This window comes from Schistocerca piceifrons, chromosome 11 (genome assembly GCF_021461385.2).
Source record: "Schistocerca piceifrons isolate TAMUIC-IGC-003096 chromosome 11, iqSchPice1.1, whole genome shotgun sequence".
In the NCBI taxonomy this organism is placed as follows: Eukaryota; Metazoa; Arthropoda; class Insecta; order Orthoptera; family Acrididae; genus Schistocerca; species Schistocerca piceifrons.
Window position 1 is genome coordinate 63,975,448 of NC_060148.1, and position 26,766 is coordinate 64,002,213.

Genomic DNA, 26,766 nt, shown 5'->3' on the forward strand with positions numbered 1-26,766 from the left:
AAGAGCTCAGTTGTAAATACTGAGCAGTGTGCCAGAAGCCAATATCGAAAGACACTGGTGCAAATGATGAAGGCACACCCGAGCCCACGGTCAGTCCGAGAGCCGTCAATGCATACAAAGGTACTATTGCGAAGTTCCATGGGAAGGTCATGAAACTGAAGATGATAGAGTAAGGCTGGTGTAGTGTCTTTAGAAAGCAAATGAAGGCCAAGGTTAACATGGGCCGCTTCATGAAGCCACCCACCGGGAAAGCTGCAGGTAGTGTGCAGGTAAGCCCACCACAGCATGTACCGAAAGCGGACTCCAGGAGGCAACAGAGAAGAGGGGCGTGCCTCATACTGGCGATCAAACGAATCATCAAAGGAGGCGGCATAGGATGGGTGGCCACACATGGCAAACGGCATTCGTACATGCCGAGGAGAAAGTCACGATGATAGGACAGTGATAGTTCAACAGCTTTAGCATACAGACTTTCAAACGGGCTAGTGTACAAGGTGCCAGTGGCCTAAAGGATGCTACGATGGTGAATAGTGTTGAGACTATTAAGAGGGATGGACGTGCAGACGCACAAGCAAAATACCCATAGTCGAGTTTCAAACGGACAAGGGACTAGTACAAACGAAGGAGGGTGGTTCGATCGGCACCCCAGGAAGTACCACTGAGGACATTTAAGACATTGAGGAACTGCATGAGCCCCAGGGATTACGTAGTTTCAACAAACAGAAGGGCAACAGGCCCAAGATGTAAAGATGTTGGGAGAAACCAATTGCACCGCCAGAAATTCATACAAATGGTTTTGTCAGTGGAAAAGCAAAACCCATTGTCGATGCTCCAGGAGTAAATATGATCAAGACATCACTCAGTGAGACAGGTCTGTGGAGAACTGCAATACATGTCAAAATCGTTAACAAAAAGGGATTTTACAAATACCTGGGGGAGGGGGGGGGGGGGGGGGGGGGCAGGCAGCCACGGAATCCCCACATGTACAGAGTATGGAGGATACCGGTTCTCCAGGGGCTGTGTTAGGCCTTCTCCAAATCGAAAAATACAGCCACAGTCTGTGATTTCAGCAGAAAACCATTCATGAAATAGGTGGACAAAGTAAAAAGATGGTCAACTATAGAACACCGCACCCAGAATCCAGAATGTGCATTAGCCAGTAAAGTGCAAGACTTGAGCCACCATACCAGCCAGGCATTAATCATACATTCCACCACCTTGCAAACACAGCTGGTGAGATAAGATGGGGAGGTAGCTGGAAGGAAGGTGTTTGGCACCTGGCCCTGGTGCAGAAGATCGGGACAAACAGAGCATGATCTAGCTCCCTCACAATTCGGAGAAGAGACGGGTATCACCCGAGCCTCCTGTGCTCGTTTCTGATGGAGAAGGCAGGGTGATAGTGGGAGGAGCTCGAAACTTCTGCAAAACGGCAGCCCAAGTTGTTTGAGGTAGCAATAGGATCCACGATGACACTGTCTGCTACTGTCAGGCCAGAAATTGGGGAATGGATCTTGGTCCCAGAGAGCCAATGGAGGTTGACCCACACAACAGAGGAAGGCATGGAACTGTTAAAAGAACCGGTGAATGAAATCCAGCTAGTTCCTTTGCTATCCCGAAGAACGCGAAGACACTTTGCACGCATCTGTTTATAATGAATGCAGTTTGCTATCATAGATTGACGGTTAAAAATGCGGAGAGCACGTCTCCGTGTGCAAATTGCATTGCTGCATGTCTCTTTTGAATGTCAAACACGGTTTATAAAATAAATGAAGGAGTAGATTCAAACTCCTGACATCAAATGACATTTACCACTACACCATGAGCAGATTCAGCACTACAACATCTCGAGTTGAGGATGACAGTTGCTCCAGAAACTTCTACACCTTACAGTGTTGCCAGATCACGCACATGGCCAGACTCAGAATTCTGGCAGGCATCCAGTTTCATTGCCAGTCAGAATTCCGAGACATCTGATGGTTGGTTGGATTAAAGGGGCGGGGTGGGGGGGGGGGGGTGGGGGGAAACTATGAGGTTATCAGTTCCTTGTTTAAAAAAAATAAAAAACCACTGAGAGACGCTAAAAAGAGAAGAGAGCGAAACAAGAAAGCAGATTACAGTAGCTGGCCAACCACGAGACATCTGAGTGATGGCCTACACAAAGTTTGTAAACTAGTGGTTGGTACACAGAGATGCCCAAAAACATAACAGCAAACAAAATAACAGTGAAGGAATTGAAACTTCATGTTTGTGTCAGACATAGTAGGAAAGAGGAATGTTCACTTCACTGACTGACCAGCCAGCTTCAGAGAGGGAAATTTTGCTTTTACAAGAGACTGTGACTGCTCAATGTCATTCAATACGATCACGACGACACCCCTCGATCGACGTTAGCACTCGTGGTGTCACTCGCCTTCGTACATGGCAGTGGATGTTTGAAAATTCATGATGCTAGCTCAATGGTCATCAATTGATTTAAATGTTATTCCCGGCTGACTCTTAATTCAATTACTGCCACGGGGGTGAGGAGAAAGAACAAATCCTGGTGATACCAGCATTATACGTATTTAGATGTTCGATTAATCTGAATGGTTTGCAATGTTCCAGCCATTCTATTCGAACTCTATGCCGATGTACCGACAAGGATCATTTTCGCAGATAAACATGCAAATACGTAATGGATGTCCAGTTTCTCAATACAGTTCGTCACACTCCCACATTATACATCCGCTGCAAAAACAATTTCATGCATTTACATTTTTGGTGTCCCACAATATTGGCTGGCTAAATATTATGACGATACATTGTATACAACTTCCACAGATATTGTTTATCATGTAGCCACGACTACGTAATGAAGCCAAAATTGTGGATAAAATTGAAATGTAGTTAGTTTATTAACACATTTCTTTTCACTAACTAAATATGTAACATGAATCGAGATTGGGGGTGACCCTATCCTTCTTTACAGTATTAAAATGGTCGATATCGTGTTCTGAGTAAGGCGTGTCATATAATGTACAAATATAGACACACCCTAGGCTATCAATTCAGCACTGAAATATCTATTCTTCGCTCTCGAAATGTTCTATGTGATTGTCTTTCACATGCAGGGTTCAATTTAACCGTGTATGCACCGTTTTTAGTATTTTAGGTCTCCGTTAATTAATATCTGGTAGTTAATAAGCGAACTATTTTTATGCTGGCACGTTGTTTGTATCAGTTACCCCCCCCCCCCCCCCCCCCGCAACCATCCAAGGATAAGATTCTCTTAATGTTCTGTGCACATGCGTTTCACAATTTAAAAAAAAATTTAGAATTACGTAAACTATAGCTTTCCGTTGCGTACAACTTTTGTGGGTTCCACAACCATAATAGTTTCCCCAAGAGTATTTTTCCCAGCTAACACGAATTTCGAATTATGTTGTCAGAATCATTTTCACTTCACCCGACAATAAACGTCTCTGATCACTTCGTCACACGTGATGTATTTTATACGTGCTTGAAGAGTCTTTAAATAATCTCCTTAACGAATTTCACAGTCGCGTACCACTTTTTCATTGACTAGCCCAATCGTGATAACTGAAGGTAGAGAGCTCAATAATGTGTTACATGTTCTTTCATATGTATTAAAAAACAAACGCACTCCTATATCTTTCTGTCCCGCTTGGTCTTTGCTACTTTGCTTTTTATTACTTTTCATTATATTGCTTCTTAGCAATACTGTGCAGTTATTAAAGTTTTGTATTACTTTCCACTTTTTAATTCTTCCAATATAAAGTCTATTTATCCCCAATTTTAATTAATATGATGCTAATTCACACACCTGCCCGCAAAGTACCGTTATAAGTTCCATGTCAAAAAGCTGTACACATTACATTTTTTTGCAGTCAAGTGTTAATCTTGTTTTCTGGAAGCCAGGTGCTGATGTTACTTATCAGCCCATTTACATTACATTCCACATCTGTCGCATTACACTCGCATTATCTGCAAAGAGAAAAACTTTCAAGTTGTCTGTCATGGTTAGTGGGAGACCACCAATATGTATGAATAAATCCAGACAGACCAGAACCCAGCAGTTCCTCCACTGCACATGATCCCAATCTGTTACTCAGTAACAACACAAACCCAGACAACCTTTCACATGTAACTGTGGGTTGTGCACAGAAAACTTACCAAAAACTGTGCTAGTGCTGACGAACATGACCCAGAATTCAAACATAGTGTAAAATTCTCTTTCTCACTGGATTTAAGACTTTTTGGTAGGAAGGCTGCAGCATGATATCTTGAATAGAGTGTCATCATCAGATGAAGTTTTTTTTTTTTTTTTTTTTTTTTTTTTTTTTTTTTTTTTTTTTTTTTTTTTTTTTTTTTTTGGGCGCAAAACTTCTATGGTCATTAGTGCCCAGCCCGTGACATAGAAAACAGGAAAAAAACGAAATTTAAAATCAGCAGCAATGGGAACAAAATCATAAAATTTGAGTAACTAAAGGCAGAAGGAATGCTTAAAAATCCACTATAGAAAGGGGTTGGTTGTCCCCCAAAAAAAAGCTTCAAATGACTGACGTCATTTCACTGTCACTAATAAACTGTAGAACGCGGTCAGCTGAGCGCGTGTCATCTGCTAAAATCGACGATAGATCAGGCGATAGCTGTAGACGGGAGCGTAACGGATTAAAATAGGGGCATTCAATTAAAAGGTGTCTGACCGTCCACAGCTGAGAGCAGTGGGGACAGAGTGGGGGAGGATCACCGCTTAAAAGATGTCGATGACTAAAAAGACAGTGCCCTATCCGGAGTCGAGCTAAAATTACCTCCTCCCGACGACGCGTTCGGGAGGAAGAGGTCCAAGCGCAAGGAAGGGCTTTCACTTCCCGCAATTTATTGTGGGGAAGTGTTGACCAATGCGCATGCCATAAATGAGCAGCTTGGCGACATAAAACGCTCCGTAGATCGGTAAACGGAAGAGACTGAATAGCTGGCCGAGGAAGAGAGACTGCAGCCTTGGCCGCTATATCGGCCGCCTCATTTCCACAGATACCAGCGTGTCCCGGGAGCCAGAGGAACGCCACTGAGACGCCCCCCAGGTGGAGCGAGCGCAGACAGTCCTGAATCCGGTGGATCAGAGGGTGAACAGGGTAAAGAGCTTGGAGACTTAGGAGAGAGCTGAGAGAATCTGAGCAGATTACGTACTGTATCCGCTGATGGCGGCGGATGTAGTGGACAGCCTGGAGAACAGCGTAAAGCTCCGCAGTATAAACCGAACACTGGTCGGGAAGCCGAAAGTTATTTGGGGTGTCGCCAACAATATAGGCACTCCCTACACCCAACGATGTTTTCGAGCCATCGGTGTAAATAAATGTGGCTTCCGTCATTTGTGCACATAGAGCAGCAAATGCCCGACGGTAAACAAGTGTAGGGGTACCATCCTTGGGAAATTGACATAGGTCTCTGAGCAAGTTGATCCGGGGACGGAGCCAAGGCGGTGCTGTACCCCAAGTTGTCAAGAAGGTTTTAGGAAAGCGGAAGGAAAGAGAATGGAGCAGTTGACGGAAGCGGACTCCCGGGGGTAGTAGGGAGGAGGAGCGGCCTGCATACCAGACATCAAAGGAGGCGTCGAAAAAAAGGTCATGCGCTGGATTAGCAGGCATGGAAGACAGATGGCTAGCATAACGACTCAGAAGGACTGCCCGCCGATTGGACAGCGGAGGTTCAGCAGTCTCAGCATAAAGGCTTTCCACAGGGCTGGTGTAAAAAGCTCCAGATACTAAACGTAATCCACGGTGGTGGATACAGTCGAGACGCCGAAGAATAGACGGCCGAGCAGAGGAGTAGACTATGCTTCCATAATCCAATTTCGAGCGCACTAAGGCGCGATAGAGGCGGAGAAGGACCACTCGGTCCGCTCCCCAAGAGGTACCATTCAGGACACGGAGGGCGTTAAGCGAACGCAGACAGCGAGCCGAAAGATAGGAAACGTGGGAGGACCAGCACAGTTTTCTGTCAAACATAAGACCCAAGAATTTAGCGACGTCGGAAAACGGAAGGTTGACAGGACCTAGATGTAAGGAGGGCGGAAGAAACTCCTTACGTCGCCAAAAATTTACACAAACGGTCTTACTGGGTGAGAAACGGAAGCCGGTTTCGATGCTCCACGAGTGGAGGCGATCGAGACATCCTTGAAGACGTCTTTCAAGAAGGCTGGTCCGTTGAGAGCTGTAGTAGATCGCAAAATCGTCCACAAAGAGGGAGCCCGAGACATCAGGAAGGAGACAATCCATAATTGGATTAATGGCGATGGCAAACAGTACAACACTCAGCACGGAGCCCTGGGGTACCCCGTTTTCTTGGGAGAAAGTACGGGAGAGAGTAGTGTTCACCCGCACCCTAAATGTGCGCTCTGCCATAAATTCGCGAAGAAAAAGGGGCAGCCGGTCTCGAAAGCCCCAAGAGAACAGTGTGCAGAGAATGCCTGTCCTCCAACAGGTATCGTATGCTCTCTCCAGATCAAAAAATATTGCTACCGTTTGGCGTTTCCGGAGAAAATTGTTCATGATATAAGTGGAGAGAGCAACAAGATGGTCAACGGCAGAACGATGCTTTCGGAATCCGCATTGGGCTGGTGTTAAAAGACTGTGGGACTCCAGCCACCAAGCTAAACGGTAATTCACCATACGCTCCAAAACCTTACAGACACTACTCGTGAGAGAAATGGGGCGATAGCTAGAGGGGAGATGTTTGTCCTTTCCAGGTTTCGGAACGGGAACGACAATAGCTTCCCGCCATCGCCTGGGAAAGGTACTGTCGGTCCAAATTCGATTATAAAGGCGAAGGAGGTAACGCAGGCTATGGGTTGATAAATGCAGCAACATTTGGACATGGATACCATCCGGTCCTGGGGCGGAGGAGCGAGAAGAAGAGAGTGCATGTTGGAGTTCGCGCATGGAGAAAACAGTATTGTAGCTTTCGCGATTGTGAGAGGAGAAAGCAAGATGTCGCACTTCCGCTGCACGTTTCTTCGGGAGAAACGCTGGCGGGTAATTTGAAGAGCTCGAAATCTCAGCAAAGTGCTGACCCAATGAGTTAGAAATTGCGACGGGGTCCACTAAGGTATCATGCGCGACAGTGAGCCCAGAGACCGGGGAGAAACTAGGCGCGCCTGAGAACCGTCGAAGCCGACTCCAAACTTCCGAGGAGGGAGTGAAGGCGTTAAATGAGCTAATAAAGTATTTCCAGCTTGCCTTCTTGCTATCGCGGATGACGCGACGGCATCGCGCACGGAGCTGCTTATATCGGATACAGTTGGCCAAAGTTGGATGGTGACGGAAAATGCGAAGAGCACGTCGCCGCTCACGTATTGCGTCACGGCATGCCTCGTTCCACCAAGGAACTGGAGGGCGCCGGGGCAATTCGGAGGTGCGTGGTATTGAACGTTCCGCAGCTGTGAGAATAACGTCGGTAAAATGTGTGACCTCATCGTCGACGCTGGGAAAGCGACGGTCATCGAATGTCGCTAGAGACGAAAAAAGTGTCCAATCGGCTTGGGCAAACTTCCAGCGACGCGAGCGCATATATGGCAGTTGAGGCTGCAGTCGAAGAACACATGGAAAGTGGTCACTCGAGTGTGTATCATCAAGGGCGAACCATTCGAAGCGCCGAGCTAGCGGAACAGTACCGACCGCAAGGTCCAAATGAGATAAATTTGCCGTGGAGGCAGACAAAAATGTGGGGACCCCAGTGTTGAGGCAGACTAGATCCGCTTGGTGGAAGACGTCTAGCAATAGTGAGCCACGTGGACAAGGATGTGGAGATCCCCAAAGCGGGTGGTGGGCATTGAAGTCCCCAACCAGCAAATAGGGGGGTGGAAGCTGATCAAGAAGATGAAGGAGATCAGCTCGTGCCATTGGTGTAGACGATGGAATGTATACCGTACAAAGAGAGAACGTGTATCCAGAAAGGGAAAGACGGACGGCGACAGCTTGGAAGGAAGTGTTTAAGGGGATTGGGTGATAATGGAGAGTATCATGGAGCAGAATCATGAGTCCTCCATGGGCTGGAGTGCCTTCAACAGAGGGGAGGTCATATCGGACGGACTGAAAATGAGGGAGAACAAAGCGGTCATGGGGACGCAGCTTTGTTTCCTGAAGACAGAAGATGACCGGCGAGTAGGATCGTAAGAGGATCGACAATTCCTCCCGATTGGCGCGAATGCCGCGGATATTCCAGTGGATAATGGACATAGGGTGAACAGAAAATGGAGGAACGTGACCAAGGGTGCTGTCAACTCAACGACTGCTCAGAGCTTGCGACCGACAGCATGGAATGGCATTCAGTCGAAGGCAGAAGATCCTGATCCATAGGTTGGTCAGGAGCAGCTCCTGCCACCAACGATCGGCCAGTTGACCGGCCACCAGCAGTGCGCCTCGGCGACACAGAAGATGGCCGAGGGCGATTTCCGCCAGGTGGTGCTGTAGATGGGACACGCCTTGGCGGAGAAGGAGAGGAACTGTGTTTCTTCGTAGCCTTCTTAGAAGTATGATGTTTAGATGAAGGAGGAACCGATGGTTGTGAAGTTGCGGTACGTAAAAACTCTTCACGAGAATGCTCTTTTTTCGAAGACTTGGCGTCTGACTTTTGGGCTCGAGATTTAACAGAACCCGATGAAGGGTGAGCCATAGAGTGGGCAGGCGAAAGGGGTGAGGTTGAACGGGCGATCTTTGCGCTGGCCGATCTGACGACCGTGGTACTAAAGGTGAAGTCACAAGTCTGCGTGGCCGCCTCCTTTGTTGGTCGAGGAGAAGCAAGGACAGCGCTGTATTTACCTTTCTGAGGCACGGTGGGCTGTCGACTGGCGAGTAACTTTCGAGCAGCAAAGGTCGACACCTTTTCCTTCACTCTTATTTCCTGGATGAGCTTTTCATCCTTAAAAACGGGGCAATCTCGAGAGGAGGCAGCGTGGTCACCCATACAGTTGATGCAGCGAGGGGATGGAGGTGGACAAGCACCCTCATGGGCATCCTTGCCACAAGTAACACATTTGGCCGGATTGGAACAGGACTGGCTGGTATGATTGAACCGCTGACATCGATAGCAACGCGTAGGGTTTGGGACATAAGGGCGAACGGAAATTATCTCATAGCCTGCTTTGATTTTTGATGGGAGTTGAACTTTGTCAAATGTCAAGAAGACAGTGCGGGTTGGAATGATGTTCGAATCAACCCTTTTCATAACCCGGTGAACAGCTGTGACGCCCTGGTCAGACAGGTAATGCTGAATTTCTTCGTCAGACAATCCATCGAGGGAGCGCGTATAAACGACTCCACGCGAGGAATTTAAGGTACGGTGCGGTTCCACCCGGACAGGGAAGGTGTGGAGCAGAGAAGTACGCAGCAATTTTTGAGCCTGGAGGGCACTGTGTGTTTCTAACAACAGGGTGCCGTTCCGTAATCTGGAACAAGACTTTACAGGACCCGCAATTGCGTCGACACCTTTCTGTATAATGAAAGGGTTGACCGTGGAAAAGTCGTGACCTTCGTCAGACCGAGAAACAACAAGGAACTGTGGCAACGATGGAAGAACAGTCTGTGGCTGAGACTCAGTGAACTTACGTTTGTGAGTAGACATAGTGGAAGGTGAGGAAACCATTGCGGAAGAATCCCCCATGATTACCGGCGTCTCCGATGGCGCGCTCCTCCCTTGTGGGGGCCCTCGCCGAGGGCACACCCGCCTTAGGTGATTGTTCACACCTCAGGTCACACCTCCCGACAAACGGCCGGAGGGACCAATCGGCACTTTCGGAAGGTATCAGCTCGGGTAATCACCCCTCCCTGGGCCTGGCCGTTACCAGGGGGTACGTACGTGTCCTACCTGTCTACCCGGGGCGGGGAATTACGCGTTACCCCGTCACCGGCTACGCATGGAAGTGCGTGGGTCGGCCTTCAGACACGCACAGGGAGGAAAGAAGAGAAAGGGAAAGGAAAGAAGAGGGGGTCTCAAACGCCGTAGCGGAGAAAAGGGCAAGGAAAAGAGGGAAGGAAAAGAGAAGGACAGAGGAAGGACGAGGACTGGCAAGTGTAAGAGCAAGGAATTTGAAACAGTTTCGAGCGTCCGTCTCCGGACGTAGGCACAAACCATACTCCCAGAGGGGGAGAAAGGAAGGAAAGAGACAGAGGTGAGGGGGGGGGGGGCGAAGATGGGGGACGGGGAGGGATGCGGAAAGGGAAGGGAAGGTATGCAGCCCGGAAAAGGAAGGAGGGCCACATTAGCTCGGGGTCCCGTGCTCGCTACGCACGTGTCCACAAAAGAGTTGTGGACCCCCTGGGGGGTTCTGATGAAGTAACTTTGCGTGCGCCCCAGAGAAGTGCACTGGGACGATTGCTGTTTATGTATCTCAATGGCCTTTCAGAAAATATTAACACACTCCTGGAAATGGAAAAAAGGACACATTGACACCGGTGTGTCAGACCCACCATACTTGCTCCGAACACTGCGAGAGGGCTGTACAAGCAATGATCACACGCACGGCACAGCGGACACACCAGGAACCGCGGTGTTGGCCGTCGAATGGCGCTAGCTGCGCAGCATTTGTGCACCGCCACCGTCAGTGTCAGCCAGTTTGCCGTGGAATACGTAGCTCCATCGCAGTCTTTAACACTGGTAGCATGCCGTGACAGCGTGGACGTGAACCGTATGTGCAGTTGACGGACTTTGAGCGAGGGCGAATAGTGGGCATGCGGGAGGCCGGGTGGACGTACCGCCGAATTGCTGAACACGTGGGGCGTGAGGTCTCCACAGTACATCGATGTTGTCGCCAGTGGTCGGCGGAAGGTGCACGTGCCCGTCGACCTGGGACCGGACCGCAGCGAGGCACGGATGCACGCCAAGACCGTAGGATCCTACGCAGTGCCGTAGGGGACCGCACCGCCACTTCCCAGCAAATTAGGGACACTGTTGCTCCTGGGGTATCGGCGAGGACCATTCGCAACCGTCTCCATGAAGCTGGGCTACGGTCCCGCACACCGTTAGGCCGTCTTCCGCTCACGCCCCAACATCGTGCAGCCCGCCTCTAGTGGTGTCGCAACAGGCGTGAATGGAGGGACGAATGGAGACGTGTCGTCTTCAGCGACGAGAGTCTCTTCGGCCTTGGTGCCAATGATGGTCGTATGCGTGTTTGGCGCCGTGCAGGTGAGCGCCACAATCAGGACTGCATACGACCGAGGCACACAGGGCCAACACCCGGCATCATGGTGTGGGGAGCGATCTCCTATACTGGCCGTACACCACTGGTGATCGTCGAGGGGACACTGAATAGTGCACGGTACATCCAAACCGTCATCGAACCCATCGTTCTACCATTCCTAGACCGGCAGGGGAACTTGCTGTTCCAACAGGACAATGCACGTCCGCATGTATCCCGTGCCACCCAACGTGCTCTAGAAGGTGTAAGTCAACTACCCTGGCCAGCAAGATCTCCGGATCTGTCCCCCATTGACCATGTTTGGGACTGGATGAAGCGTCGTCTCACGCGGGTCTGCACGTCCAGCACGAATGCTGGTCCAACTGAGGCGCCAGGTGGAAATGGCATGGCAAGCCGTTCCACAGGACTACATCCAGCATCTCTACGATCGTCTCCATGGGAGAATAGCAGCCTGCATTGCTGCGAAAGGTGGATATACACGGTACTAGTGCCGACATTGTGCATGCTCTGTTGCCTGTGTCTGTGTGCCTGTGGTTCTGTCAGTGTGATCATGTGATGTATCTGACCCCAGGAATGTGTCAATAAAGTTTCCCCTTCCTGGAACAATGAATTCACGGTGTTCTTACTTCAATTTCCAGGAGTGTAGTAATTTCAGACTATTTGCAGATGATGCAGTTATCTACAATGAACTACTGTCTGAAAGAAGTTGCATAAAAATTCAGTCAGGTCTGGTCTCAGTAAAATTTCAAAGTGGTGCAAAGATTGGCAACTTGCTTTAAATGTTAAATGTCCAGAAATGTAAAACTGTGCACTTCACAAAAAAAAAAAATAATGTAGTATCCTACAACCACAATATCAATGAGTCACTGTTGGAATCAGTCAACTCACACAAATACCCGAGCGTAACACTTCAAAGGGGTGTGAAATTGAACCATCACATAGGCTCAGTCTTAGGCAAAGCAGGTGGTAGACTATAGTTTATTGGTGGAATAGTGGGGAAGAGCAATCAATCTACAAAGGAGATTGCTTACAAATCACTTGTGCAACCAGTTGCAGGATATTGCTTAAGTGTGTGGGACCCGTATTGAAATAGAACTAACATGGGATATTGAACATACACAGAGAAGGGCAGCATGAATGGTCACAGGTTGTTTAATCTGTGGGAGAGTGTTGAGACATACTGAAGGAACAGACCTGGAAGACTCTTTAAGATAGATGTACACTATCCCGAGAAAATCTACTAACAAAGTTTTCAGAACCAACTTCCAATGATTACTCTATGAATGTACCACAATCCCCTATGTATCACACACATAGTGATTAAAAGGATAAGATTAGAATAATTACACTATGTACAGAGGCATTCAATCTTTCTACCTGTGCTCCATATGTGAATGGAAGGGAAGAAACCCTAATAACACATACAGAAGGACGTACCCTCTGCTATGCACCTCATAGTGGTTTGAGAGTGAAGATATAGAAATGACTTACACGGTTAACTGCAAGCAACCTCTTTACAAGAGTGTCAGTACCTGTCAGTCTGTGCATGTTCTGAAAGTATGCCTATTGCAACCAGCTAGTCTATACCAGTCTAAACTACAATTACATTATTTTAAGAAATACAGAAATCATTCAATGTATGTATTATTATTTATGCCAATACACATTTCAAGCTTTGACTCATCTTCAATCGGCATAATAGATATTTCAATCTTCAGTTAATATATAGCTAGAACGGCAACAACAGTTTGGGCACTACAGTTGCCATTGTATTGTTGTTGATGTTTTAATGATATACTAACTGAAGACTGGAATATGTATTATGCCAACTGATAATGGGTCCAAGTGCAAAGTATATATTGACAAGAATACAAATACGAGGGTTGACTGAAAGGTAGCGCCTCCATCTTTGTAACTCTTCAACAGTTGGCAGCATTGGTACACGGCAGGTACTAGCTTGTTCTGTAGCCTCTTCTCTACAGCTCCAGTTGGCGGGAAGGCTGAGCATTGGACGGTTGTGTTGTTACAGTGTAAAGTACAGAACCCTGCACAGACGGTCGATCAGTGCGATTTAAGCAACGTGCAGTCATTTAATTCTTGACAGCAGAAAGTGTCACCCCAAATGAGATTCATCAGAGCATTTATTGTGATTGAGTTGATGTGAGTATTGTGCATCGTTGGGTGAGTACGTTTAAAGATGTTGAGGTGGGAACATCTGCCCTGCATGACAAACAAACAGTTGGACGTCCTGTGACAGCAACCACTGAGTTTAACAAGCAAAATGTTGACAGATTGATTCAAGATGGTCATCTTATCACTCAGAGAGAAATTGCAAGCACAATCGGCATTTCACCAGAACATATTGGTCACATTATTGCTTTGCTATCGGAAGATCTGTGCACGATGGGTACCCTGGATCCTGACTCCTGAAATGAAAGGGCAAAGAATTTTGCCAGGAACTTCTTTTCACATTACGAGAATGAAGGTGACTCCTTTCGCCATTCAATTGTGACAGGAGATGAAAAGCAAACACACCATTATGACCCGGAGACTAAACATCACTCTATCGAATATCGACACAAAAACTCACCCCAGAAAAAGATATTCAAGACACAGCCCTTAGATGGAAAAATCGTGGCCACACACATGGTGTTATCCACATTGATTTCCTCGATCGTGGAACAACAATAAATCCAGAGCGTTACATCACAACGCTGCGAACTCTGAAATGACGGCTAACAAGGGTCCGAAAGGAAAAGGGAAAGTTTTTCCTGCAGCATGACCATGCCAAACCACACACTTCATGTGCCACCAGAGCAGAACACCAGAGACTGAACCTAACAACTGTACGGCATCCTCCATACAGTCCAAATTTAGCACCGCCTGATTTCCGTCTGTTCCCGATAATGAAAGACAATCTGCGGGGACATCATTATGCTTTTGATGAAGATGTTAAGAGAACTGCAAGACTCTCGTTGCAGAAACAGACTGTCGACTTCTTCCGTGACGGCTTCAGAAAACATGTTCATAGTTGACACAAATGTGATTATGTGGAAAAGTGAATATTGGTAATAAAAGATCACATTCTAAGGATTATTTATGTGTTTGATTTATTAAAATGTTCCCATTCAAACCCACTTAACAGAGCAAGAGGCATTACTTTTCATTCAATCATCGTACATAAAACAGTGACTGGCTGCTATACTTTTTTAAATAATATAATCCTCAGCCGTGGAACTCAACAACCAATGAACCAGTCATTTGAAATGGTGCCCCACTGCCAGCTGTTAAAGAATGTACAAGCATACAGAAGAGGTTCACAGATGTGAGTGGCTTGGATGAAGACTTCTTAAGTAGCAGAACCCAGTATCAAGTCCTTGATGGCGAGTGTTCATCAGATGAGGGTATCGTCAGGAGTGTCTCAGAGAATTGCGATAGGGCCACTATTATTCTCTGCATACATAAATGATTTGGTGGACAGGAATCTTCGTTTGTTTGCCGATGATGCTGTTGCAAATGGTCAGGTGTCAAAGTTCATTGACTGAATACAATATGACTGACAAAATTTCTAGTTGGTGTGATGAAAGGCAGCTCGAGCTAAATGTAGAAAAATGTAAGTTAATGTGGACGAGTACAGAAAACAAACCCATAATGTTCAGATACAGCAATAGCAGTGTGCTGCTTGACAGTCCATCATTTAAATAACTGGATGTAACATTGAAAACAGATATGAAATGGAATGAGCTTCTGAGGATTGTGGTAGTGAAGTGAATGGTCGACTTCCTATTATTGGGAGAATTCTAGGAACGTGCAGATCATCTGTAATGGGGACCGCATATAGGATGCTGGTGCGAACTATTCTTTTATTCTCGAGTGCTGTTTGGGAGTTTGGGATCCACATCAGGCCGTATTAATGGCAGACAACGAAGCAATTTGGAGACGGGATGCTAGATTTGCTAGCGGTAGGTTTGAAAAACAAGCACGTGCTACAAAGATGCTTCAGGAACTCCGATGGGAATCCCTGGACAGAAGGTCACTGTCTTTTCAAGGACCACTACTGAGAAAATTTACAGATCCAGAATTTGAAGCTGAATACAAAACAAGTCTATTGCCTTACATTACATATAAGCAACATGAGGATAAGATACCAGAAATTAGGGCTCATACTATTTGTGAGTTTTTTTTTGTGGGGTTTAAGGGCGCTCAACTACTGAGGTCATTAGCGCCCAGTCACTGTTGTTAGAGCACATGGAATCTAGTAAAACTCAAGGGGAAGGGGGAGACACCAGAAGGTCATTAGCGCCCAGTCACTGTTGTTAGAGCACATGGAATCTAGTAAAACTCAAGGGGAAGGGGGGCACACCAGAAGGACCTGACAAAGATGCAGATAAAATAAGTAAAAAGGTTAGATGGCTTTGGACAAGCCAGTCAAAGTTATAAAACGCAGAATACGAGCAGCTGCTTGAGCGTCATCAGCTGAAACATCTGGTAAAGTAGATGGCAGGGACAGGACAACACGAAATTGACTAAAACGGGGACGCGACAATAAAACATGGCGCACTGTTAAGGCCTGACCGAAAGGACACTGCGGGGCTGGGTCACCGAAGAGCAGGTAGCGGTGGCTAAACCGGCAATGCCCAATCCGCAACCTGGTCAGAAGGACCTCCTCTCGCCGAGATGGTCGGGAGGAGGTTGTCCAAGCAGTTGGGGGCGGTTTTACTGCCCGGAGCTTGTTTCCTTGGAGGGATGACCAAGCATCCCACCACAACGACACAAGCCTCTTACATACATCCCCACGAACGTCATGACGGGACACAATGGGAGGCTGGCCGAGGCAGGAGGACTGCAGCCTTGGCTGCAGCATCCGCAGCCTCATTCCCAGGCACTCCTACATGTCCGGGAACCCACAGAAAGCTGACAGGAGAACCATTATCAGCGAAAGAATGGAGGGACTGCTGTATCCGTTGAATCAAGGGATGGACCGGATAGGGAGCTCCAAGGCTCTGAAGAGCACTGAGTGAGTCAGAGCAGAGTACATACGATGAATGGCGGTGGCGGCGGGCATACTGAACGGCCTGATGGAGAGCAGAAAGCTCAGCCGTAAAGCTCGGACATTGGTCGAGGAGCTGGTATTTAAAGGTGGCGGCCCCGACGACAAAGGCACAGCCGACACCACCGTCAGTTTTGGAGCCATTGGTGTAAATAAAGGTGTGACCGGCAAGTCGAGCACGAAGTTCGACAAACCGTGAGCAATACACTGCAGCCGGAGTACCCTCCTTCGGGAGTGAGCTGAGGTCGAGATAAATATGAACCGGAGCCTGAAGCCAAGGTGGTGTCGGGCTCTCACCCTCTCTGAAGGTGGTAGGGAGGGCAAAATCCAATTGTCGAAGCAGGCGACGGAAGCGGACTCCAGGGGGCAGCAGGGCAGACATACAACCCGTACTGACGGTCGAGAGAATCGGCGAAGAAGGACTGGTAAGAGGGGTGGTCGGGCATAGACAACAGCCGGCAGGCATACCGACACAGCAGTACGTCGCGCCGGTAGGTCAATGGTAATTCGGCAGCTTCAGCATAAAGACTCTCGACAGGACTAGTGTAGAAGGCTTCGGTCGCAAGACGTATCCCCCGATGGTGGATGGAGTTGAGCAGGCGTAAGAGGGATGGCCGAGCGGACGAGTAGACGAAGCTCCCACAATCCAGCTTCGATCTGACTATGGACCGATATAAGCGAAGCAGGACAGTGCGATCCGCTCCCCAAGATGAACCGCTAAGAACTCTGAGGACATTAAGGGAACGTGTACAACGGGCCGCCAAATAAGAGACATGTGGAGACAAACACAGTTTCCTGTCCAACGTGAGCCCTAGAAACTTAGTTGTTTCCACGAATGGGAGAACAACGGGACCGAGATGTAAGGATGGCGGAAGGAACGCTTTATAGCGCCAAAAGTTGATACAAACTGTCTTCTCTTCAGAGAACCGGAAGCCATTTGCCACGCTCCATGAGTAGAGGCTGTCTAGACAACGCTGAAGGCAGCGCTCCTGGAGGCATGTTCTCTGGGCACTGCAGAAGATCGCGAAGTCATCGACAAAGAGAGAGCCTGAGACATTAGGTGGAATACAATCCATAATTGGATTGATCGCGATGGCAAAAAGGGCTACGCTCAAGACGGAGCCCTGAGGCACTCCGTTCTCCTGGAGGAAGACGTCGGACAATACGGAACCCACACGTACCCTAAACTTTCGATCCGTTAAAAAGGAATCAATAAAAAGGGGCAGGCGACCGCGTAGGCCCCACCTGTGCATAGTGCGGAGGATACCTCCTCTCCAACAGGTATCATAAGCCTTCTCCAAGTCGAAGAACACGGCTACCGTTTGGCGCCTTCGCAAAAAGTTGTTCACGATGAATGTCAACAAAGTCACAAGGTGGTCAAAAGCGGAGCGGCGGCGACGAAAGCCGCATTGGACATTAGTAAGTAGCCGTCGAGATTCAAGAATCCAGACTAACCGAGCATTAACCATGCGCTCCGTCACCTTACAGACACAGCTTGTAAGAGAAATGGGGCGGTAACTAGAAGGAAAGTGTCTATCCTTCCCGGGTTTGGGTATAGGAACAATGACGGCGTCACGCCAACGTATGGGGACCTGACCTTCGGTCCAGACGCGATTGTAGGTACGAAGAAGGAAGCTTTTGCCCGCCGGAGAAAGGTGTGCCAGCATCTGAACGTGAATGGCGTCTGGCCCCGGAGCAGAGGACCGGGACAGTGCAAGCGCACATTAGAGTTCCCGCATAGTAAAGGGGGCATTATAAGTTTCCAGATTCAGCGAGTGGAAGGATGGTCGCCGAGCCTCTTCTGCCTCTTTCCTGGGAAGGAAAGCAGGGTGGTAATGGGCGGAGCATGAAACCTCCGCGAAAAAGCAGCCAAAGGCGTTGGAGACATCCACAGGATCAACAAGGACCTCATTACCTGAGGTCAGGCCAGGTACCGAGGAGTGGGCCTTAATGCCCGACAGCCGGCGCAGGCCACCCCAAACGACGGAAGAGGGAGTAAAACTGTTAAAGGAGCTGGTGAAAGAGGCCCAACAAGCTTTTTTGCTGTCTTTGATGACTCTACGGCATTGCGCTCGGAGTCGTTTGTATTCAATACAATTTGCCAACGTAGGATGGCGGCGAAAGGTGCGTAAAGCACGTCGTCGAGCACGGATAGCGTCCCTACAAGCCTCGTTCCACCAGGGGACGGAAATGCGACGTGAAGAAGAGGTAGTACGAGGAATGGAACGTTCGGCAGCATTGATGACAACAGCCGTGAGGTTTCGACCTGACTGTCACAACTGAGAAAATCGTGGTCCGAAAAGGTCGCCAGGGAGGAGTAAAGTCCCCAGTCAGCTTTCGGTATGTTCCAGCGCGAAGGACGTGGGGATGGGGTGTGGTGCAGGAGACGAACGACACAGGGGAAGTGGTCGCTCGAATAGGTGTCAGAAAGGACATACCACTCGAACCGACAGGCAAGAGTGGTAGAACAGATCGAGAGGTCCAAGTGGGAGTAGGTATGAGTAGAGTCCGAGAGGAAAGTCGGGGCGCCGGTATTAAGGCAGACAAGATTGAGATGGTTGAAGACATCCGCCAAGAGTGAGCCTCTTTGACAGGATGCAGGAGAGCCCCAAAGGGGATGATGGGCATTGAAGTCGCCAAACAATAAAAACGGCGGGGGAAGCTGAACGATCAGGTGCATCATGTCAGCCCGACTAACAGCAGATGACGGTGGAGTGTAGATGGTACAAACTGAAAAAGTAAAAGCAGAAAGAGTAATACGGACAGCAATTGCTTGGAGTGGGGTGGTCAATGGGATGGGATGGTAATAGACATCGTCCCGAACGAGCAACATGACCCCACCATGAGCTGGGATACCGTCCACAGGGGTGAGGTCATACCGCTCCGAGGTATAGTGGGTAAAGGCAATACGGTCAGTCGAGCGCAACTTGGTTTCCTGGAGACCAAGGACGAGCAGACAGTGCAGACGGAGGAGCAGTTGTAATTCCTCCCGATTAGATCGAATACCTCTTATGTTCCAATGTAACAAGGCCATCGCTAGTCAAAAAGTTGGGGGAACCAAAAAGTTGGGGGAACGAGACGGGGGAAGAGCTGGTCACCTCGACGACCACGGAGGGCCAGGTTGCGAGGGAACAACGCTACAACCGGCGGGAGGCGGATCCGGTTCCATCGAGTCGTCGCCAGCTGCGGCCGCTGTCCCGGGTTGTGTAGGAGGGGCAGCATCATTTGCTGACGAGAGGCCAACTGAGCGCCTGGCAGCAGAGCGTCCTGGCGAAACTGAGGACGGCCGGGAGCAGCGACTCACGGATGGAGCGTCAGACGAAACTCGCCGGGGTGGAGAGGGGGATAGAGACTACTTCTTGGAGGCCTTCTTGGAAGGCCGAGGAGGCACAGGGATGGTGGGCTGGACCCGAAGAAGGTCCTCAAGCACGGGGTCCGTTTTGGAACGCCAGACCTCGGAAGCTGGGGTCTGGAACGTTTCCCCAATGGACGCCTGAGAAGAGGATCGCTTCTCAGGTGGCGGGGGGAGAGGAGGAGGAGGAAGGGTGGCCCCTGGGGCAGAGGGGGCGGGGGCCACGGGGGAGGAGGATTTGGAAGGGAGGGATTTGGGAGGCGGAGGCAGAGCCCCCTGATGGGCGGAGGAGGCGGAGGGGGGACAGGATAGGGGTGAGGATACCGCGGAAGGAGTGGACGCAACTGAGGCAAACGAAGTGGTCAACGGCACGGGATGGAGGCAGTCGTACTTCTTCCTGGCCTCAGAATAAGAGAGCCGATCCAAAGTTTTGAGTTCTTGTATCTTCTTCTCCTTCTGATATGTGGGGCAGTCTGAGGATCTAGGCGAGTGGATGCTAGGACAATTAACGCACCGAGGTGGTGGGGTGCATGTATGTTCCTCACGAAGAGGACGTCCACAATCGCCACAAAGGGGCTCAGCCTCACACCGTGACGACAAGTGCCCAAAGCGCAAACACCGAAAACAGCGCATAGGAGGCGGGACGTAAGGTCGCACGTCGCACCGGTAGCACATCACCTTTACCTTCTCCGGGAGAAGGTCCCCCTCGAAGGCGAGGATAAAGGCCCCGGTGTCGATGTGACGGTCTTTGGCGCCGCGCTGGACTCGGCGGACGAAATGCACGCCTCGGCGCTCCAGGTTGGCCCTGAGCTCCTCATCAGATTGTAGCAGGAGGTCACGATGAAAAATAACCCCCTGCGTCCTATTTAGAGCCAGATGCGGGACAATGGATACTGGGATGTCCCCTAGGCGGTCGCACGCCTGGAGCGCCGCCGACTGCGTGGCGGAGGTGATCTTGATAAGAACGGACCTTGCCGAGAGCCTCGATTTCCCCGAAGATGTCCTCAATGTGCTGAACAAAGAACATGGGCTTGGAGGTGGCGAACGTCCCCCCATCGGTTCGAGAACAGACCAAATAGCGGGGGAAGTACTTCGCCCCAAGCTGGCGGGCCTGTCCCTCCTCCCAGGGAGTGGCCAAGGGGGAAAGGGCAGGAGAACCAGAACTAGAAACGGTACCTTTTCTTTTGAAAGACTCGGCCGCAGAGCGACCCGATGCGTGTTGACGTTTCATCTGCGAAACGTCCGCCCCGATATCACCCACTCCGACCAGGGGCTCTCCCCACGGGCGCCACCTAGCCTCAGCAAGGGCCACCTGTTGCCGGGAGTCCTGATGCCCCAAGGAGCATCTACTCCTTGGCCGACGTGGGGAGGGTGCAGCTGAGGTATCGGCAGTATGATCCCTGTGTTGTCAGGGGGCTACAACCTAGAGGGTACATGACGACCCCACCACAACGGGCTGGCTACCGTGCTGCATTTCAGGTGCCATGGAAAGTTCATCATGATCGCTGGTGCAGATGGGGACCCACTATGGGTGTAACTTTTACAACCCATCAGGCGTTTAGGCCCAATTTGAGGAATAGTGGGTATGGTTACAACGCCGGTAGAACGCTGAGTGCCAAGGTCTTAGTGCACTTAGGACCAGTGGTACACCACGTAAGGTGTTCTTCCCCAAAAGGCTCGTACTTCTAGAATTTTGAAAAATGGAGGTCAAACCCCAAGGGGGACCATCACATGGAAGGCTGAAACAGTTGAAACTCCTTTTAGTCGCCTCTTATGACAGGCAGGAATACCTCGGGCCTATTCTTACCCCGGACCCGCAGGGGGGCTACTTGTGAGTGGAATAGGAAAGGAAATAACCAGCAATGGTACAAGGTACCCTCCATCACGCACCCAAAGTGGACTGCTGAGTATCACTGTAGACGTAGATGTAGATCTATATAAATTATTCACAACCAGTACAACTGTTCACATTTGTCGCTCAATTATCAATACCATTTCAGCTAACTGTGCTGCACCTGTTTGATATGTCCTTTGCTCACCTGGTACTCCTGCACAGGCACCGCAGCCATCTCACGTCGACGACCCGGGAGCGGCCGCCCCTGCCGCCCCCGGCAGGGCACTGCGCCGCTGCTCTAACAGATAGTTGAGGATGTCGGCCTGGCAATCTAGTGCCGTGGCCACCGGCAGTGCACGCAGGTGCGCTGCCACCACCCGGCCAAACGCCTCCGACTCGTCACACGGCGCCGACGCGCCTCCGCCCCGCGCCGTCGCCTGCTGCATCGCGTCCACTGCGCGATGCAACGAGCTCACCGCCTTGCTCACTGTGTCCGAGATGTTGACCAGCTTTAGTTTCTTGGGGAGCTCCTCGCGCTGCAGCGAGATCTTGCGCTTGCGCGCCGCCTCCAGCGGGTCCTCCCGTGATGCGCCATTCGGGACAGCAGGCGACCGCACACTGCTGCTGCCCAGGGCCGCCTCCGCAAAGAACGACGCGTCCAGCGTCGAGCCCTCCTGTGGCATCGGCTTCCCCTCACCGTCTCCCAACTCCTGGAAATAGCCAGCACACAGTTAAATATGTTGCACAGGCAATGTAAGCACTGACACGGTTTCAGATGGCAAATGGCACAGAAACTCGAGACATACAGAAATGTACCAGTGAACAGATCATTTATCCTACTTTATTGCTCACATTACTGGTGCTCAGTATGGGAACACTTTGGTTGGTTGGACTGGAGAAGGGACCAAAGTACGTGGTCCTGAGTCCCTCTGACCTCGGAATGACTAAAACCGATAAAACCTCACACTGTAAGAGGGAACTACAATGGATTAAAATTACAAATTGACAGAAGGAAGGAAGAAGATGGAAGAGGACAGGAGGGAAAGAAAGTGACTAATGACAGGGGCATGAAGGAAGAAGCACAGGTAGACACTCAAGATAAAACAGACCCCATAAAGAAAGGAGTGGGCAGAGGGCGGGGGTGAACCACCAAACCCAGTCGAAGCCAGTCCAATTGGGGCGAAGGGAGGAGCAAGATGGCATGCCATCCCCTCCGCCCACCGATAAAGTTAAAGGTCCCACCCTTCAATAAAACGATAAACCCTCCCCACTTCCCATCACAAAGAAATCATAAAACTTGGTCAGCCGCTAAGGCATTGTCAGTCAACACCAGGGGTAGCCAGTCAGGAAAGCTAAAAGTCCGTCGCAGGGCGGCTAAGTCGGGACAGTCCAGTAAGAGGTGAACCACAGTCAACATTGATCCACAACGACAAAGAGTGGGGGGGGGGGGGGGGGGGGAGGGTCCTCACGACAGAGGAGATAACCGTGAGTCAGCCAAGTATGGCCGATGCGGTGCCAGCAAAGAACGACAGAGGCCTCATGAGAGGCCAGTAAGGAGGACCGCCACATAGTTTTAGAATCCTCTATCGCCCTGAGCTTGATCAGCAAAGAAAGAGAGTGTCATTCTGCATTCCAAAGTCCCAAAACCTGACGACGTAATGCCAAGCGAAGGTCTATTTCTGGAATGCCAATAGCAAGAAATGGTCTATTAGTAAGCAGCCAGTCGATCAGCAAGTTCATTGCCACAGATCCCAAGATGGCCTGGGGTCCAAATGAAAACCACTGAGCACCCACATTGATCAAGGAGAGAAAGAGAGTCCTGGATAGCTATGACCAATGGGTGGTGAGGGATGCACTGGCTGATAGCTTGCAAACTGCTCAAGTAGTCACTACAGATAGTGAAGGACAGTCCTGAGCAGAAACGGACATGGTCCAGAGCGCGCAAGATGGCTACCAATTCTGCAGAAAAAACACTACAGCCATCTGACAAGGAATGAAGTTCCGCGTGTCTCGCATAGGTGTAAGCAAAACCAGTGTGACCAGCAACCATAGAGCCATCAGTATAAATCACTTCTGAAACCTGGAACGAACTGAGCAGATAGTAGAATTGGTGGTGAAGGGCCTCCGGAGGGACTGAATCTTTTGAACTGATGGAGAGATCAAGACAGAGCTGTGGCCGAGAAACACACCACGGAGAGTTACGTGCGTGGGCTCAGAAAAGAAACGGTAAAGGGGCCACGGTAAGCCCACATCATGGCCGCCGCCGTGAGAGGTTGATCTGTGTGTCTGGATAAAGGAGACCATAATTAGGGTGCTTTGGGGTGCAGCGAATGTGGAGCGTGTAAGATATCAGCTGTTGTTGGCGCAAAACTCACAGTGGTGGAATCCCCACCTCTGCAAGAAGGCTATCTCGGGGCTAGTCCAGAAGGCACCAGTCGCAAGTCGTTACCCCACAATGGTGGATGGGGTCTAGTATCTCCAACGTCAAAGGCGACGCAGAACCGTAGACAGGACTCCCGTAGTCTAAAACGAGACTGGACCAGAGCTTTGTACAATCACAGTAGAATAGAGCAGTCTGCACCCCAGGTGGTATTGCACAAACATCTAAGAACATTGAGATGTAACTAGCACGTCCTCTTCAGCTATTGAAGATGAGGGAGTCACGTCAACCGGGCATCGAAGACTAGACCCAAGAAGCGATAGGTGTCCACCATTTCGAAGGGAACACTAATGTGGCCAATGTCAGTATGACAGACTCTTGCCATACACATCTCAACAAGTCTAAGTCAGCATCCTCATTAATTATCCTTCCTTGCAACAGTTTCAAATTAAATAGCAGTGGAAGCAGCAATGTGTGACCTTCCACATAACCCGTATGAAGGAATCACATGGTGGGGGGCCACTGCAGGAGAATCAAGTCAAATCCAACATTGTGGCTGTTCTGCATTGTGTCAATCACGAATGTCTACAAGGAAGTTTGGTGGAGCACCATCTTGTTGCAAAATGGAGCCACACTGTCTTCCTGTAATTGTAGCATACCCCACAGCTGCAGCATGTCCAAGTTCTCTGAACTAGTCACATTTTTCTCAGCAAAAATAAGTGGCCCATGAGCTTCGGGAAATAGGATGTGGTACAAAGATGTTAACTGTGACATTTCCCACAAACCAGTATAAATGTTCTGCTTCCCAAATACTCACATTATGATGATTCACATTTCCAGACACATGAAATTTGGCTTAAACGTTCAAAACCAACTTTTGTGAAAGAGCATATTCCTCCAGTAGCCACTGTAAGTCATTGCGATTCAGGATGAAGCTCACAACACATCACTATCCAAAGTAGTCAGTGCATGGAACAACTGCAGCCAGTATGGTTTTACATGCAGACCCAGTTGCCAACTAGTTAACTGCGATATCTGCAACTCTTTGTTCCCACACACACTCCACCTTCTCTGGTGACGGTCTGAGCCAGCTTTTTCTTCGAACCACATTAGAAGCCAGTTTCATAGGGTGTGTTGTCTGTGGGGCAGTCAAATGAAAAGCGAACACCTGCAACAAAGGGACCATGTAATGGGTCCATTCGAAAGTAATCATCACACGCAGCAAGACATTTATCCCACTGGGAGACATGACAATCAATTCCTGTTTTGTAAAAGATGGTCAGCTGCTGATGGATGCACAATCGCACCACCCACCCTTACACTTCCTTGTCCAATTGAAACCAACATTGCTGCGTATCTTTCTTCAGGTCGCCAAATATGTGAAAATCAAATGGCGAGGTAACTGGGCTTTAACTGGGCTTTATGAAGGCTGTTGCAGCATTTCTCAGCCAAATCGCTCATGCATAGCCTTTGTTCTATTGAAAGTGTGGGAAAGAGCACTATCGTGCAACATGGTGACTGTCAGAAAGCAATCTAGCAACACAAGGGCAAACAATTTCTCCACAAAAGAAATCCAAAGCTGTTTACCCAAGTTCCAGCAAGGTCAGGATAACCTTTGACTGCAAGGGGCCTCTGCTTGTAGAGTTCCTCGAGTGTGGGACCACAAACGACACACAGCGCTGTGAAGACACCTTGCAGAAACTGTGACAGGGCATTAATCCAAAATGTCCAGGAATGCTGTCTAAAGGAACCACTCTGTTACATAATGACACCCATCCCCATACTGCCAAGGGAATGAAGGCTACGCTTCAGAAATTTGGTTGAGAAACACTGCAACATCCTCCACACGGACTAGATCCTTAATGCGATTTTCACCCAACTGTTCTACGAAATTGATCCTCTCATCTCCCACTGGGATCAATGTCTTAATGCATATGGTGATTAATTTTAAATGGAACCATACCACAGTCCCATTGTGGCTGGTGTTCATTTCTTATTTGACTGGCCCTTACGCTATCCATGTATTGTTTCACGTCTTGAAGCTTTTACATAATACTTGGTAAAAAACTGTTGGTGAGCAGTCAAAACTGTGCCTCAATTAGCAAATTTGAGGATGCAAAATGCATGCATCACTACATTATATGGCATATTCAGACACAACTGGCCCCTACTAGTCTGCAAAAACTACACCAAAGCATCTATTACAAATCTAAAATTAGAGAAATGCTCTATCCACCAATTTGTGTGATTTTTCTGTACGTCTAATATTTTCACCTCGTCTTATGAGACCCTGAAGATATTTATCAACAACCCTCCACAAATGAGGAAATACTTTCAGCCCAGGGAAAACTGGTAAATATATTAGCTGAGGAGAGAACGGTTGGCCACTACTAAGCTTCACAAGGCTATTTTCCAAATTCTGTCAATAAAAACTAAGTATAAAAAAATAAAAAACTTCATAAGGCGAAGAACTTTTGTCGTCCTTCCTGAGGGAAGAAAGGGGATTCAACCTGTGGTGAGGACAATGGAGGATGAACATGAAGGACAGGTGTCACAATAGGTCAAAGATGAACCAATGGTAAGCACTGAACCAGGTTTGGTCCAGAGATGATAGAACTATCGAGGGAGAAGTAAAGACGGATGAAGTGGAATGAAAACTGCATTTAAGAACTAGGACGAAAATGGATTAGGAATGGAGTGCTAGAGAAAGAAGCTGAATGAGGAGACATGAAGCCTTTATACAGGTTGAGCATTAATAAAACAAACTGCAGGGATGGATTCCTGAACTGGAAATGGAGGAAGATAGGTCCTATGGGCATGTATCCAGAAATGGACAGTGTGTATGCAACAGCAACAAGTCGGCCCTGAACACAGTACAGAGCTGTATTGCATCCATGTCAATGTTCAAAGAGGGCTCCATGTGATTGCAGTTGACAGGGATGATAGTGGTTGACAT

At 49.1% G+C, this 26,766-nt stretch overlaps 1 protein-coding gene across 2 annotated transcripts in view; it reads right to left on the minus strand.

The window, feature by feature from the left end:
• Positions 1-26,766, minus strand: part of LOC124720048 — a 44,735-nt gene that overhangs the window by 10,300 nt on the left and 7,669 nt on the right. Inside the window, exon 2 of one of the 2 annotated variants that reach the window (XR_007006047.1) lies at positions 21,612-22,140. Coding sequence is in view for 1 of the 2 variants with exons in the window: in XM_047245306.1 (XP_047101262.1) it covers positions 21,667-22,140 (474 nt within the window). In the remaining variant the exon portion in view is untranslated. The remainder of the gene's footprint in view (positions 1-21,611; positions 22,141-26,766) is intronic. The other variant, XM_047245306.1, reaches the window with a different exon arrangement.